We start from the raw sequence: 16,598 nt of genomic DNA on the forward strand, positions 1-16,598 counted from the left end.
TATTTATATAAATATTTTAATATCTATAATATTGTAATAATTATTTTTGAAAACTACGTTATTTATTCAAATTTTCCTTTGCACATTCATCAATTTCACAAGAAAATGAAAATTCTCCAAACTTCAATCCCACGTTACATTAATTAATATATGTTTAATCTCTAATTATCTAAAACAGTCTCCAAATTTAATAGAGAAAAGTTGGGTGAAATATTTTTGTTTGTGACCGAGAGATGAGGAACATTTGAGCTAGATAGGTGCTTTAAAAAAATGCTTCTAATCATCACTCTTATCAATATATATTCCCCATCCTCTCACAGTTATTTCTAATTCCAAAATCCCAATTTTACTCACCAATAAAAAAGTTCAACAACTCTAAAATGGCATGGCTTTGGATTTGGATCCTGATTATTATTTCCCTCCTAATTCCTCTCTGTATCCTCGGAATCAACTACAAAAAATTACCTCCTGGTCCAAAAGGATTTCCCATTTTTGGGAGCCTTCATTTGCTAGGAAACCTTCCTCACAGAGATCTTCACAAACTCTCTCAAAAATATGGCCCCATAATGCACATCAAGTTAGGTATTATTCCCACAATTATCGTTTCTTCACCTAATGCAGCCGAGCTCTTTCTCAAGACTTATGACCATGTTTTTGCTAGCCGCCCTCACACAAATGCTTCCAACTACTTATTTTATGGCCAGAAGAATTTTGGCTTCTCCAAGTATGGTTCCTATTGGCGAAATATGCGAAAAATGTGCACGCATGAATTGCTTTCAAATCAAAAGGTCACTACGTTCGAACCGATGCGAAGTAACGAGGTGGGATTGTTGGTTGAGAATTTGAAGGAAGCTGCAAGAACTCAAGTTGTAGTGAATCTTAGTAGTAAGGTTTTGTGTGTTGTTAGGGACATGACATGTTTGATGGTTTTTGGGAAGAAATTTGTTGAAGAGGAAATGATAATGGATGAGAAGAGTTTTCATGATGCTGTAAAAGAGGTAGTACAATTAGTTGCGACTCCTAATTTATGTGATTTTATTCCTTGTGTTGCTTGGTTTGATCTGCAAGGAATTAATGGTAGAGCAAAACATCTCTGTAACATGTTTGATGGGTTCTTAGAGAAGATTATTGAAGAACATCTTGATCAGTTTAAGATTGCAAACAAGAATCAAGATTTTGTTGATGTTTTGTTGGGTTTAATGGGATCTCAAAATAATGAGTACAAGATCGATCGATCCACCATCAAAGCCTTAATCCTGGTAAGTACACTCATCAAAGTCCATATATATATGTATATAATTTCAATGATTTTACTAGTCTCGCACGATTCTGGATGTTGTATCTATTTGGAGGTTCAATTGTGTAATTTAATATAGATGTAGTACTCGTATCTTAACTTTTCATTCAGGTTTGAAGCAGATCCATAACTTTCTTTAAAATAAAGTATATATTACACTTATTACACATAATTCAAGATTAAAAAAGATTTAATAATATTTCACATGAAATTGGAAGTTTAAAAACATATCATGTACTTTATCGAAGTCTTAAAAGTCCTAATGTCAATTGTTTTAACTATAAATTTATGAGGGGTGTTTGGAGAGCAAGAAAAATGATCATTCTTAAATTTGGAAAAGTTGTCAAGTAGGAGGTTACATTGTAATGATATAATAATGCATGTATATATAAAGTTTATGTTTTTCTAGTCATAGAGCTTGCAAACTCTTTGTACTCTATAAATACTAAAATTCACAATTCTACTTAAAACCTACATTTTAGGAGATAGACGAGAGAAAAGCAAAGAAAAAAAGAGAAAATAGAGGATGTGAAGATTTTTATGTTGAACTACAAGGTTTGTTTAAGTATTTACGATAATATATGCATAAATATGTAAATTTAAATTTCTAAATAAATAACTCAACAAAAAAATTTAAAATATCCTAAAATCTATTAAGGTTCAGTCAGAAATTCAAGAGAGTTCATTGATATAAGGATAAAAACTATGTCCAAAAATATACCTTACGATAATAGAACTCATGTCACTATCTTTTCTAAATTGCAAAAGTAGCAAATTTAGAAGTCAGTATCCTTATGATTACCGTCTGATAGCCGATATTACTAATTTTATCATATTTTGCAATATGAAAAAATAAGTGTCATGTGCTGTTTTTTTCTAAATATTTTTGTCATTTGATACAATTTCTCTTAGAATAATTAGAATTCTAAAAAATTCTTTTTGGTTGGAGCTTCAACGATTCTATGTCATAGGAAGTGTGATCTTCGTTTCTAACCAAAGTAAGCAAAGAGAGGAAGAAAGAAAGTAAGAGAACTCGAGAGAAACTTTGAATGAGAATTAATTTTTTTGTTATAAAAGTTTTCTTTGTACCAAGTGAGTATATCTTTCATTTGTGTCAGTAATAAGTTTGAAGTAAAGTTAGAAGTCTAACAAAACACATGATGAATATAATGAACTTTTACACATGGAAAATAAAAGTAAACTAAATAAGATAATATAAAAAGATATTATACACGATATATTAAATACTCTAACGCGTGTACTCATCAACTTTTTTCTTCCCTTTACACTTTTTTTAATTTATATAGAATAGATCAAATATATGTGACGTTTTTAAGTTTAGAAACTAAAACAGGTTCTATCATCCTCTTTTGTTAATCCTACTTATACGTATACTTATACGTATTATAATGTTATATGTTTAGATAATTAATTGTGATTGTTTTCATTTTACGTTGGACAAACAAATTGTTTATATTATCATATATGAATTAATCAACGAGTGAGACTTAGTGAATCAAACATATTATTTTAAATCAATTTGTACGTTTGTTAGGTGAAAACACGTGGACTTTTGTGGTATAATTATATAATATAATGAAGTGAAGTCAAATGGCAGGAAATGGTGATTACAGCAATGGATACAACAGCCACCAGCATTGATTGGGCAATAGTTGAGCTCATTAGACATCCACATATAATGAACAAAATGCAACAAGAATTAGATAAAGTTGTTGGTTTACAAAGAATGGTATTAGAATCAGATTTAGAACACTTACAATACTTGAACATGGTTATCAAAGAGATTCTAAGATTACATCCACCAGTTCCATTACTAGTTCCTCATGAATCACTTCAAGATTGTACAATCAATGGCCTCCATATTCCTAAACAATCAAGAATAATAGTGAACGCATGGGCCATTGGACAAGATCCGACTATTTGGAATGACCCACAAAACTTCTTTCCTGAAAGGTTCATTGATAGTGAGGTTGACTTGAAAGGAAAAGACTTTGAATTGATCCCATTTGGGTCTGGAAGAAGAGGTTGTCCTGGAATGCATTTGGGTTTGACTGTGGTTAGATTATTGTTAGCTCAGCTTGTGCATGCTTTTCATTGGGAACTTCCTAATGACATTTTGCCTAACCAATTGGATGTGAGAGAAGAATTTGGTTTGACTTGTCCTAGAGCTCAACAACTTATGGTTACTCCTATTTATCGTCTAAAGATTTGAAGTGTTAATGCATGATCCACCAGACTATGATCTATATGGTAAAGTTTATATATGTTTATGTATGTTTTGTGTGATATTAAATAAATTAGGACATATTCTATTTCATATGACTTTGTGTTATAAATAATTATTAAATTACTTTTTATTTCATAATACAAAATCTATTTTGATTGAGATAGAAAAGAAAGAATACACAACATAAACCAACTTACTTACAAATCATGTTCTTCTCCACTAATTTTGCTTGGTGCAATCCACCTTCTTTGTTTGCTGTTCCAACTTATTCTTGTTAGGATTTTTGCCTTAAATGATAAAAGAGGCATGTATATAAATAGCAAAAGAAGTTTACTTTGTAAAAATAGAAATTTTTTATTGGAAATCATTAAAATTGACAAAGTTGACAAATTAAAGAAAAATTTAATATTCTATTTGTTGAGATTTATATCCTAAAACTCGTAGATTGTAAATATAATTCATTGATCATTATTAATAAAGTGTTATTATTGTAATAATTGTTATTGATTAAATTATTAGTTTTGTCTTAATAACCCAAATCCAATAAACTAATATTCTAAGTTGTTTAATGAGTCTTGAACAGTATGTAGAGACATACAAGGATCAATGTTTAAGATCAGCTTAAAGGGTCTATAGTATAGAGATAAGACTGAGTACCTTATCCTGGTAACACTATTGATACGACTCACTTTGTATTTGATACAAACGCAATGATCCAACGCGTTTGTGCAGTTGACATGCGAGTGAGGGTATCCTATGCAATGAGTTTGCATAAGATCGGACCACAAAACAGTAACCACTAGATGTAACTTCGTTAACTAGTTAAGTTTCTATTTCACTAGAATGACCTAGGTAATTTAGTCTTAATCCTGAGTGTGTTATGAACTCTTGTTCACGAGGGATTGTCCTTTGATTTGTACCGGTGACAGTGGCCAGATCGCCAACTCAATAAGCTTATCAAATTGAGGACAAGATCGAGCGGGGAGCTGGAAACATAATTACACAAGATGGAATTCACTCATTCCCTACTTTAGGGTAAGTAGATGAGTGTTCCCTTAAATGATGTCTCCAGGTCTTGAACAAAGGGCCTTACTCTCTCTATGGCACGAGAGGGGTTTCTGTTTATTGGTAGGACCATAAACAGGTTGTTCATTGGAGGAACACTAGTATTTAAGGATTAGAGGTAACCTATGGGTAAAACGGTAAATTAACCCAGCTGGTGTTTCAAACACTCTTGAAGGGCTATCTTACTGTTATTGGTTGATCCGTGAACACATAAATATATCTATAGTGAGAAGAGTTCAGCTGTGAGTCTTTAGTGAAGTGTACACACAGTTAACAAATATTGATTAATGTGGTTAATGAGTTTAGTCAATTAATCTCAGATCGTTGTAGCTTCTGATCTGTAGATCCATTAGATCCCCTTCCTAGCTTGTAAAGAGTAATGAGATTTATTTATATTGGTTGTAATTTGAAATGTTCAAATTTACTTAGGAAATTAGTTTAATGTATAATGATACATTATAATATAAAGTTTGTGAAACTTTACTATAAAATTAATTTTGGATATGATTCAAAATTAATTTATGAGAGATAAAATATTTGAATAAGTTCAAATATTAGTGTGAATTGGATTCATATTAAAATTATTGGTTATGAAAGAAACTTATATTTGAATATGATTCAAATTTAATTTAAGTTAAATATACTATATTTAATTTAGCTATTAATTAATTGAAGAATTAATTAATAATTTAGTTCATTTAATTAAATTAAATTAAATTAAATTAAATTAAATTAAATTTATAAGATATTGTAGAGATATTAATTAAATATGATTTAATTAATTATATTAATATAAATATATAAGATATTGGAAAAATATTCATTCAAATAAGATTTGAATGAAATATTAATTAAATATGATTTAATTAGTTATTAACTAATTGATTAATTGTTATTAATAGATTTGATAATAGATTGTAAATATCTAGAAGAAAACATTTTTCTTTATGACACATTCATTAAGAAAAAAGCAAAGGCTTTTTCTTTATGCAAAAAGAGTTTATCTCAAATATTTCTAAACTTTTTTCCATCACAATTGGTTCCCACAAACCAATCTCATCCTGGAGGATAGAAAGGTCTCCAACGGGTGGTGTCCCAATTTGGAGATTGCGTTGTAGATTTAGAGACGTCATCAAAAGTAAGTTCTCGTATTTTATCTTTAAAAGCATGCTTAGAATTTATTTAGAACTATGATTCTAAAATTTTGCCAATGTATTGATATTTTAATATTCTCAAATTAATTTGAGTAATGGTTCTTTAATTCTTCCGTTGCCAATGACTTTTATCCCTTTACTATCAATAATAAACATTGATAGACAATTGATATGTTTCTATTAAGGACATTGATAGACAGTGGTAGAAGTATATCAGTTTCTATCATTGAAAGCATCCAAAATTTTGCTATAGTTTGTAAGTATTTTAGTTTATTATTTTTCTATATTTAAAAATGTCCCAATCTTTATTTTAATTAACGAAATGGCAAAAATCGAAAAAACGATAAAATGGAATAATAAATTGTTACAAATAGGACTTAAATTCGCTTCTAAATCTTTCCATCCGTTTCATCTCCAATGAGGAAGAATGCCAACCTCTCATAAACATACATCCACATAGTTAGAACTGTTGAAAACTAGTGGCGATGCGTATACTCCAGACCTTAAAAAACGTCGTAGAACTCTGCCTCTATCATTCGCCATTTTCTACAAAATCATGATTTGAAAACCTTAACTCCCTTCTCTTTTGTCTACAATTTAATGGAAACGTTTTTTTCGCCATTTTCTGCAAAATCACCGTTTGAAAATCTTATTTTCTCTTTTGTCTACAATCTTTAATTATAAAAATAGGGAAAAGTAAAAACTTTGCTAAGAGTATGAATTTTATTTAAGAAATTTGACAATTTTCAAACTAGTCAAAACATTTAGATAGATTGAAAAAATTATTTTCATATTTTAGAAAAATGAAACTGAATCTAATATAACTACCAAATATTTACTATTTTATAAAAAGTTTATTAATAAAAAATTTTGATATTTTTGAAAGACAATTAAATAAATTTTATTAAAGATGGGTATAACTAATTTAATACAAGATTAAAATAATAAAAATGAATAAGATATTTTATTAAACCTATATTTTGTTGAAATCCTAGAAATAGATATTATGGATTAGTGGAGAGTGTTTTCTCAACGATAATAAAAAACTACAAACTATTTACCCTCTATAACAATAGACCACAAAAGTATAAATAGTTCGTACATTTTATCATTTTTGACAATTCCCGTTAGTTAAATATATATTTTAAAAAATAAATATTTTATCATTTTTGACAATTCCCGTTAGTTAAATATATATTTTAAAAAATAAATATTTAAACATTTATCGAAGATAAAAGTTGAATTATAATATAATTTTATTAAATAAATATTTAAACATTTATTAGATATAAATGTTGTGTTAGGATAATTAATTGGAGATATTATGGATAGAGATTCAAATAGAAAAGATTTGGCTGGCAAATAAATCTCATATTCAATTAGGATCTACACAATATCCAAGTTGAAAAATACACCATGTTTCAAAAATTCACTGGTCTTGCAAATGTCTGATACATTTAAAATACCGTATGTTCGTGAGAATTATAACATACCATATAAATATGACAATTTTCGTGATGAAATATGAGACAACTTTGATTTCTTACCATTTTGTCCATCTTGACTATTTACAACCACCCGAGTATGAATTCGCATTCAGTTTTCCAAAATTCAAATCACATTTAATTATAAAATCAGTCAATATTTGACTTTTCAAAGTCAAAAGTCAACATTTTAACTTTTTACAACTTTGACCATTTCCATCAATTTTGGCTTCCGAATATGAATCTATATTCATATTTTTAATATTTAAAGATAAAGCTCTATTTCAAACTTATTCAACGGTTATATCACATATATTCATTAGATTCTCTCGCTTTATCTAATTCGAATTACAACATATTGTTCTAAGTTAATTCCATACGAGCTAGTAGGGAAACCTAATGAGTCTATAGATCATGGGCTCCAATGATTCGAGATTAATTGGTTAACCCCTTTCAGACCGAGCTAATCAACATTCATTAACTAACGAGTCAATATTCTACTAAAGTCTCATAGTTGCACTTTCCTCACTATAGGTAATTTTTTTGTCCATCTAATATAACCATGATCAGTAAATTAATCTTTCCCTAGTTGTTTGTAACTTTGGCTGGGTCAAAATACTGTTTTACTTCTGAGACTACATCTTACTCCTTAAGTCCCACTTAACCACTATTGAACAATTGGTTTTAGGTCTAATGTATAAATTGAATCTCTCTCGTGTAAGCCATCATTCTCCTTTTAGTTATATTAATATTTCATAAGTTGTGAAAAACAAGTTTGAATGTTATTGTCAATTCTTTAAGGTTGAATTGTTTTAATAAGAAAATTGGAACAAATTTAGTTTAGAATAAGACTTGAGAATTGTGGGGCAATACGATCATTTTCTATATATTATTAGTGCTACTTTTTTTAATTAAATGAAAATAAATAAAAAAGATAGAGGGAGGGAATTTGAGTTTCCTTCTTTGTGAAAGTCAAGCAGTCTCCATTGTAATGACCCGGACTTTTAAGCTAAGCTAAGGCCATTACTCAAAACATAAATATCAAAATACACTTTCATGACAAGAGAAAACCTAAAATTTGTATAAAATTAATATCAAATAAATGTTCAAAGTCATGAAATCGACAAAACCAATAAAGATAATTTGAAAACGTGACCCATGGGTTGTGACAATTCTTTAAATGAAAATAAAGATAAATAAATAGGACAAAAACTTAATTTAAAATGTCTAATAATAAAATACTAAAAAACTGATATATAGACGTAGAAGCATAACTATGTCCTCATATGGCATGTAACGGGCTCTTTCTGTTGCTCGTCAGCTTTTCAAATCCTCTACCTTTGCCTGAAATATTAAACATAGAGAAAGAGTGAGTATATAAAATATACCCAGTAAGAGGCCCACTACTAGTCTTGCTAGGTGTCTGTTAACTTCTCATTAGGATCCCGTGAGAAGGTACCCAAAGCTATCGTGTGTCCGATATGGAACACACTCAATCTAGTGATCCCCAAGGATCACTATCATTTATCTGTGAATCCGAAGGAACACCTATGATACTAAGCTATAATTATCGTGTGCTTGATGGAACACACACAATCTAGTGATCTCGAAGAAACACCTTCATCTGTCGATGAACTCGAAGGAACACCTATGATATCGAACTGTGGTGATCCCGTCGAACAACTCATAAACATAATATGACAGACTAGTGATCGATGCACACAGTCATAAATCTGTGAAAGGTGGTGATCCAGAGGAACACCCATGTAGGTACAACCCTAATAGACAAAGTTAACAAACTACCACAGTCCATAACATGTAGCATATCATAATATGACATGAATATCAACAATAACATCCTTTATCATATGATTAATATATCATGCATCATAACATATGTAATGCTCCAAAATTTGAGGTTATATGAAGATTAAAAATTTTTGGTGTTCTTTTATTGAAGTTCGGTGAGGAAGAGAAATATTTTTTTATAGAACAAGAAAAGAAAGGAAAAGAAAAATAAAAGTAATAATATTTATAATATAATAATAATATATTATAATAATTATTAATAATATTATTTTAGACACTTCTCAATTCACATGTATCTCTTTCCCTCACTCTCTATCTTCTTCCTCTCTATCTTCTTCTTCTCCCTGTGACCTAGCTGCCTACCAAGGATCTCACCGCCATTTGTCTTCCACTGTCATCTGTCCGCCATCTGTCTCAAGTCGGTTGTCTTCTCCATCTATTTGTTGTTCGGGTCGCGCAAGCTGAGCCTCACGCTCTGTCCATGAACATTTTTCGTTTTTGCTCACAAATTTGTCAGACCCCATTCTAGGTTTTTCTTTATAACCTAGAGTGTGACATGAAAACACTTTCAAAAACAACTTTTTCACCGTAAAACCAGAAATTTCGACAGCATCCCCTTAAAATATTGGTTAGCCAGATTTGAAAAATGAGAGATGTTCACTTTTATATATATATACGTAAACTTCAGATTCAAAAATCACAAAAAGTGTGTCTCACCACACACTAACACCCAAACTATTCCATTCTAGAGAGTATCAAACATAGTTCATAGACAAACTCGATATTTAGATACAAAGAATTACAGTCCACTGTAAATCTCTCAAAATCATGCTTTAATACTAAGATGTCACACCCCGTCCACAGACCTCCTTGCTTGTCAAGCGAGACGCGGTGTGACTTGAGTATCTCTAAAGTGTTTAAAGGCCAAAGACACTCAGCTTAAGGTCCTTAAGCTTTGCTTAATCGCATACTCACTTCTTTCTTAAATTACAGTAATACTTTAGGTGATAAAATAACTTAATAAAGAAGGATAAGACAAACCAACACTTTTATTAATTTCAACAAATCGTTCTACAACATGCAATACAAATTAGCTGAGTTCAACGCTTAAACTATATAATAAAACATCTGGCAGCTTTCTCGTCAAACAACTCTTCACTCCTTCCTTACTTGGCTTAACGCTTAAAGTTTGGAAAAGAAAACTTAAAAACATAAGTCAAAAGACTTGGTGAGGTTGTAAGAAATTTTTTTTTTCGAAAATACCTTTCATAAACAACTTTTCATAAAACATGTCAAATGACATAAATGTATATCAATTCACATCTTTTCAATATTTCACATAAACATCAAAATACACATTAGTCTCTCACAACCCTTCATCCAAGAACATGAATTATTTCCAACGCCATGACTTATTATCTCGCGTTTAGACAGTAGTGTTGTCCTTTTCATCAAAAACATCAAGGAATATCTTGATTCATTCCTTGTTGCTCAGACAGCTTAACACAATGCAGTCATTTTAAACACCATTTTTTAATGTAGAAAAGATATAGAACAAACTTTAAACATAACATAAGCTTTTCATGGAAATTCCTTTGCAATCATTTATATTGAAATAATTATTTCAAATCAGTAAACTCTTTATAAAGAAAGCTTGAAATCACGTAAATCATTTTTAAGAAACACTCACAACACTAGGTGACTTTAACCCGAAATGCTCTTCTTCTTTTTCTTCTCGTGTAGTTACTTTGGTAGCATTTTAGCCTTTCAATTATTCTTTTGAACTTTTTCAAAGTGATAATACTCTAAAATTTGGCTAGAACTCCTATTTATACTACTCTCAAATAAGCTTAGTCACCGTTAAACTCTTGTTAACTTGCTAGCTCCTACTCTTAATGGTGCACGTGAAGCTTAAGGTTTAACTTAGTCATGCTTAGCTTAATCTCTAGATGTGGCCCATTAAGTACATTTAAGAAATTTTTGGGAACTTTCCTTAACTACTTTTTGGCAAGTCTTTCTTTTCGCGTAGTACCTTAATTGCATAGAATTACTTAAACACCGAGAAGCTAAGTCCTTATCGCCCTCAACGCCTACTTAACTTAATTGTCAACTTCTTCTAGCGTAGACTGCTCAAAACGCCTTCTTTAGGATACGTAGTTAAAATTTCAGCCTTTCTCAGGTACGGGTCTTATAATTATGACTTGTGGTACAGCACACTATGCATAAATCAACATGCTATATGGACTGACTTAATCATCATAACATAAATTGTACATAAATGATTGACATAACACATCAATAGAATCACTCCCCTTAATCAATATCCACTTGCAATAATATAATCAAGTATCCTTGATTCTCTAGCATCTCCTATCTTCAAAGAAGGATAGTGATGTTGAACTATTTGAAGCGTACAAGTCACCTCACTTAGCCATAATTCTGTAATATATCTTGTTAGTCGCTGGGGGCAACACATTTTGTTTTTCTCCAAAAACCACAACAAATAGTATGATTAAACCAAGAAATAAGAAGCACGATATCCAAGCAGTAGCAGAATAAAGGAGAAAGCAGCCAAAATCCCAACAAAACCAAATCTGAACCGAAAAATAATAATGAAAGTAAATAAAAGAAGTAGAAATCCTGAAGTATAGTTGGATGGAAAAATAAAAGAATAAACTACTAAATATGAAGTATCAATTAGCAAACATAACATATAACAATATATGACAGACCTAAATCAGGAATTGAAGTTCCAAACGCCTATTTTTAAAATCTCATATTTCATCTCTTTTATTTGCACACCTGTCTTTTACAAAACACTTAACGAGTTAATACAAACTTTTACATTAATGCATTAAGTACCAAATGACCAACCAAGTGTATTAGTTTATTTTTATATATAAAAACTAGAGAAGATCTCAGTAGGCTCTAAAAATGAATAAAGAGAAAACTACTCTGAGCAAAGTGCCTCTGGATCTTCAACTGTGAGAGATGCTCCATTGTCTAATGCAGTAAGATTAAGAATCATTCTTGCTGCTTTGGAAGCCCTAACAATAACAATAAAATGAAATATGTAAATGCATCAAATTTTTTTTAAAAAAAAAATGAGCTTAAACACATAAATAAGATTCAATTTGTAACCCAATTTTCGATTGTGTTTATTCATGAACCATAATTTATTTGTTTTATGCATTTGTTATTTGTATAAGAAATAGTTTAAATTGCATGAAAAAAGGGATATTCTTTTAACAACTAAAGAGAAGATTAATAGGTGTTCTTTTTTAGAGTTTGTTTTTTCAAATTTGGCTTAGAAATTTTTGAAGTTCAATTACAAATTCAGTTTAATTTTAAACATCAACATTTATATCTTTATATTTTTTATCTCTAAACTTTTACAAATATACATATAGTAAATCGATCTCTTTATAATTTTAAATAGATTGTCTGATATAGATCCTTGGACGTTAAAAATCTAACCTAATTATTGAAATGTGTTACATTTGAAAGTTATCAAACACCAAGCATTTAAAAGGAGTCCTAAGCCTTTTGGTTTCAAATCATATTAGTCAGGAACATTTTTAATAAGTAAACTATTGTTAAGTTTTCTTTTGTATTTTTTAGTTTGAAACGGAAAAAGAGGGTGAGTAGTCAAAAACTTTAGAAGAATAGTTTTACAATGGAATACTCAAAATGTGGTACACAAAATTGTGATACATATTTTACTTGAGATCATATCACCCTTTTATTAATAACTCAATAATGAGAATTTAACAGACAACGAGACTAGTAGTGAGTCTCTTACTGAATATATATGTTTATACTCACTCCTATAATTAATTTTTCAGGTAAAGGTAAAGATAGAAAAAAAGTAGATGAGACCCGAATTAGGACTAGGAGCATTTATCGATTTTATCACTATCATATTTTTTTTCATCTCTATTAAAATTAGTTAAAAAGTTTTGTATCATAATTATTTTAAATTAACTGCTTGACATAGAGAGAGAACCAAATAGGAATTTAAACTCGGCAAACAAAAAGGAAACAAATAAAAGTAAACTTCTTTTTGGTTTAGTATTAATTTTGTACACAAAAGTTATATTTGTGGTTTGAGGTGAAAGAAAGAAAGTGAAGATAGAGATTTACCATTGTTGAGGATTTTGGTAGTTAGAAGCCAAATCACCGAAGGCGATGTGGAGCATGTCAGTGTTTACAGTACCAGGATGAAGTGCAATAATAGCCATTCCCTTTGGTAGCTCTTCTGCAATCGATTTCGTCAAACCCTCAATTCCCCACTTTGATGCGCTATACGATGAGAACTGAATTAAGTTATAAAATTTGGAGTTAGAAAATTTATATTTAGAGTGTAGAGTTTGCAATTTTATATTGTTTAGTATTGAAATAGTTTAATTAGTTGTTTATTATGAACTTATAAGTAGGGATGGTAGTTTAAAAAAAAGTAACAGAGGATGGACTTGAAACACTATGAAATAAATTACCTTTTGTTCCAATCTCTTCCATAGTCTATGCATACTCTCTTTACCATTGGAATTAGAGGAGAACTTTTGTGTGATTATAATACTTTCTAACGAATTTCTTTCTTCCAGTCGGTAGAATTATATTGTGAAGTTTTTTTCTTTTTCTGCATTTCGTACTGATGTACAGATAAATAAAATTTACCAGAAAATGTGTAGACAGATCAGAGTGTAGTACATACCATAGGAGCTCCAATTCTTCCCCATAATGAAGACATGTTCACAATAATTTTCTTCTCCCTTGCGATCATGGGAGGAATGAAATGACGTAGTACATTTGCTGTTCCTTTGATATTTGTATCAATCACTGAATCAAAATCCTTTTGTGGAATCTCCCAAAACTTTGACTTCTCATTCGCTATAGCAGCATTGTTCACTAAACAGATAGATATTCATACATATTATTAAATATATATATATATAAAAGAAAACATATGAATAATGATCAGATTCAAAGTGGTTATAATGTCGATGCTATCCTACACAATAATGTAATCATACACATGCTCCTTCTTTTATTGTCCAATATTTGGTTTTGAGATATAACACACGTAGTTCATCCAAATATGGTATTGGTATTAGAAATGATGAATCCCAAGTGGGCATGCATTATATTCAGTCCAAAAACAAAAAGTAGAATTTGATTCAAGTGGGAGGAATCTAAAGAAACAACCCCCATGTTAAAAATAATCTATAATTTTTATAATACAAGTTAATTACTTCATTTTTTTATTGATTTTGAAATAAAACTCAATTATCCAAATCTAATATAGTAACGTAGTCATCAATAAAGTCCAAACAAGCATTCAATCCAAAAATAAGAAACGAGAACCCGTTCCAATAACGCAACTCCAAAAAAAACTCTATATATCTTGACATTTTGAGAGTGGACATTAGGATCCTACGATGTGCAGAAGATATATTTGTTATATCTAATTTGAAATACGTGTGTTTAATAATGTTGAAAATAAAAAGTAGTTAAAAGACTATTCAATCTAAAACTCATCACATAGAAGTTAAAAAATAATCAAATTCACGTTAAATCATAAAAAAAGATTTGAAAAGGCCGTAGAATACGTTAAACAATAAAATTGTTATAATTCTAGAAAACGCAAAAATTTGCAATGATCTTTGAAATTAAGGTACAAAAACTTCATATAAAACTTAGAGGGTAAGTTAACAAAATTAAAACTAAAACTAACAAAAAATGGAAATGAGATACTATATAGAAAAAAATGTTGAACTCAACTACTTAAAAAGTTAGATTTGATATCCTAATTTTTTATTTTACAAAAAAGTTTAGATATATAAAATTTTATAAAAAATTCTGGATATTAGTTAGAATAAAATATGTGTGTGTGTTTTTTTATATATATTTTCTTTATTTTCGCTAGATATATAGAAAAGGATAAATTTGACAAAATATAACAAAAATTTCCCATTCTGTCTATAATAGACATCGATATTGAATAGAAATTTATCGGTTTCTATCACGATAGAATCTAAAATTAATTTTGTTATAGTTTGTAAATATTTTTGTTTATTTTTTATAACTTTATATATATATATACATGGAAGAGATATAAACATATATTTTTTTATAAAATATTAGTGGATATGTTTTTATAATCTATCGGGTATGATGCTAAAATGATGGGCTAAAAAAGTTCATTGAAGTATTTAATATCAAATTTACCTATCATGATCATCAAAGAGGAGAAACAAAATGTTAGATATTATAGATGATAGAGAACTTATATTATGTTGTCTATGAAATCTGTTTTTCTTTTGTTTTCTTTTGTTCTCTTTTACCCAAAGGTGAATATTGAAACGTATACCAAGGATATCAGGAATGAGATTTGTTTGAAGGACAGCTTGAAGTAGATCTTCCACACCACTATTTGAAGTCTACAGAAAACCAAAATAATTTATTTGAAATTACATATATATGTTATGTATGTGTGTGTAGTAATAATAATAATTAATTAATAATAGTGAAAAGAAAGGATGGAAGAAATAATTTACCACATCAAGGTTGAGGAGCAAGTGTTGTTTAGTGGAGATAGAAGAGAGCTGTGTTTGAAGAGAATGAAGAGTGTTATGATTACGAGAACAACCAACAATGGTATGGCCAAGCTTTGCCAATTCTAAAGCCAAACCTCGTCCTAACCCTCTGCTCACTCCAGTTATCAAAACTACAAGTGAAGTACTCTTACCATCTTCTTCCTTCCTACCTTCTTCTTCCATCATTTTCCTTTTTCTTTTTAATTCCAAACTCACGATATCCATAAGAAAGATATAATATAACAGTTAAACATACTCTTGTCTTTGGGTTCACCACCTCCACACAAAAACTATACTTTGTCTTTTTGAACATCATACACTCCTTCTCGTCTTTTTCTTCTGGGGTCTATTCATAAACACTATATTTCTTTTTATTAATTACTTTATTTATATATATATATATATATATATATATATTAGCAATGTTATCATCACAACAAAGACAAACTCATTTATGACAAACTCATTTATGCATTATAGAACTGAGCCAAAATTTGACATTTATTGGTGTTTCTACTTTCCTCTCTCTCCGATTTCCTTTTCTACATTATTCCTCTTGCTGTTTTTTTTTACTGTATTCAAGGGTTTCCGACGGATTGCAAATTGGCTATGGACTACGTGCCTTATGATAGTTACGATAAGTTTACTCTCATGATGCTTTCCTTTTCTGTTATAAAGGGTTTTCAAGTGTTTTTCTTCGAATCTTAGGTTGCCAGTTTAGTTTTGAGAATTTAGTAATTAGCATGCATTACAACCCTATTTCAAACAAAGATAGAGTTAATAGAAAAACTCACCTTTGATGCTTTTCTATTTTTGTAATCTCCTCGAGAACACTTTGTACTCTCCTTACGAACTTGAAGTCGGAACTACCACTAGACCTGCTATTCTCCAAACTTAGAACGGGGTTGTGGAATCTGTTCGATAAAAGAATTAGGGAGAGAGATG

The 16,598-nt window shown here is 29.7% G+C and overlaps 2 protein-coding genes across 2 annotated transcripts; one reads left to right on the forward strand and one right to left on the reverse strand.

Moving 5' to 3' along the window:
* The first annotated feature begins 233 nt into the window (after positions 1 to 233).
* On the forward strand, positions 234 to 3,637 carry LOC101203150 (cytochrome P450 CYP736A12). Its single transcript, XM_004142285.3, has 2 exons — positions 234 to 1,259; positions 2,916 to 3,637. Exons 1-2 carry the CDS (start codon positions 381 to 383, stop codon positions 3,528 to 3,530), a joined length of 1,494 nt encoding a protein of 497 aa, XP_004142333.2. The 5' UTR covers positions 234 to 380; the 3' UTR covers positions 3,531 to 3,637.
* Positions 3,638 to 11,801: 8,164 nt separating this feature from the next.
* Positions 11,802 to 15,930, reverse strand: LOC101203644 (NADPH-dependent pterin aldehyde reductase). Its single transcript, XM_004142287.3, has 5 exons — positions 15,615 to 15,930; positions 15,428 to 15,497; positions 13,772 to 13,965; positions 13,201 to 13,373; positions 11,802 to 12,104 (listed from the first exon to the last, which is right to left on the reverse strand). The coding sequence occupies exons 1-5, from the start codon at positions 15,876 to 15,878 to the stop codon at positions 12,008 to 12,010; spliced, it is 798 nt and encodes a 265-aa protein (XP_004142335.3). The 5' UTR covers positions 15,879 to 15,930; the 3' UTR covers positions 11,802 to 12,007.
* Between the last annotated feature and the right edge of the window lie 668 nt (positions 15,931 to 16,598).

The sequence above is a fragment of the Cucumis sativus genome, chromosome 5, assembly GCF_000004075.3.
Source record: "Cucumis sativus cultivar 9930 chromosome 5, Cucumber_9930_V3, whole genome shotgun sequence".
Classification (NCBI taxonomy): domain Eukaryota; kingdom Viridiplantae; phylum Streptophyta; class Magnoliopsida; order Cucurbitales; family Cucurbitaceae; genus Cucumis; species Cucumis sativus.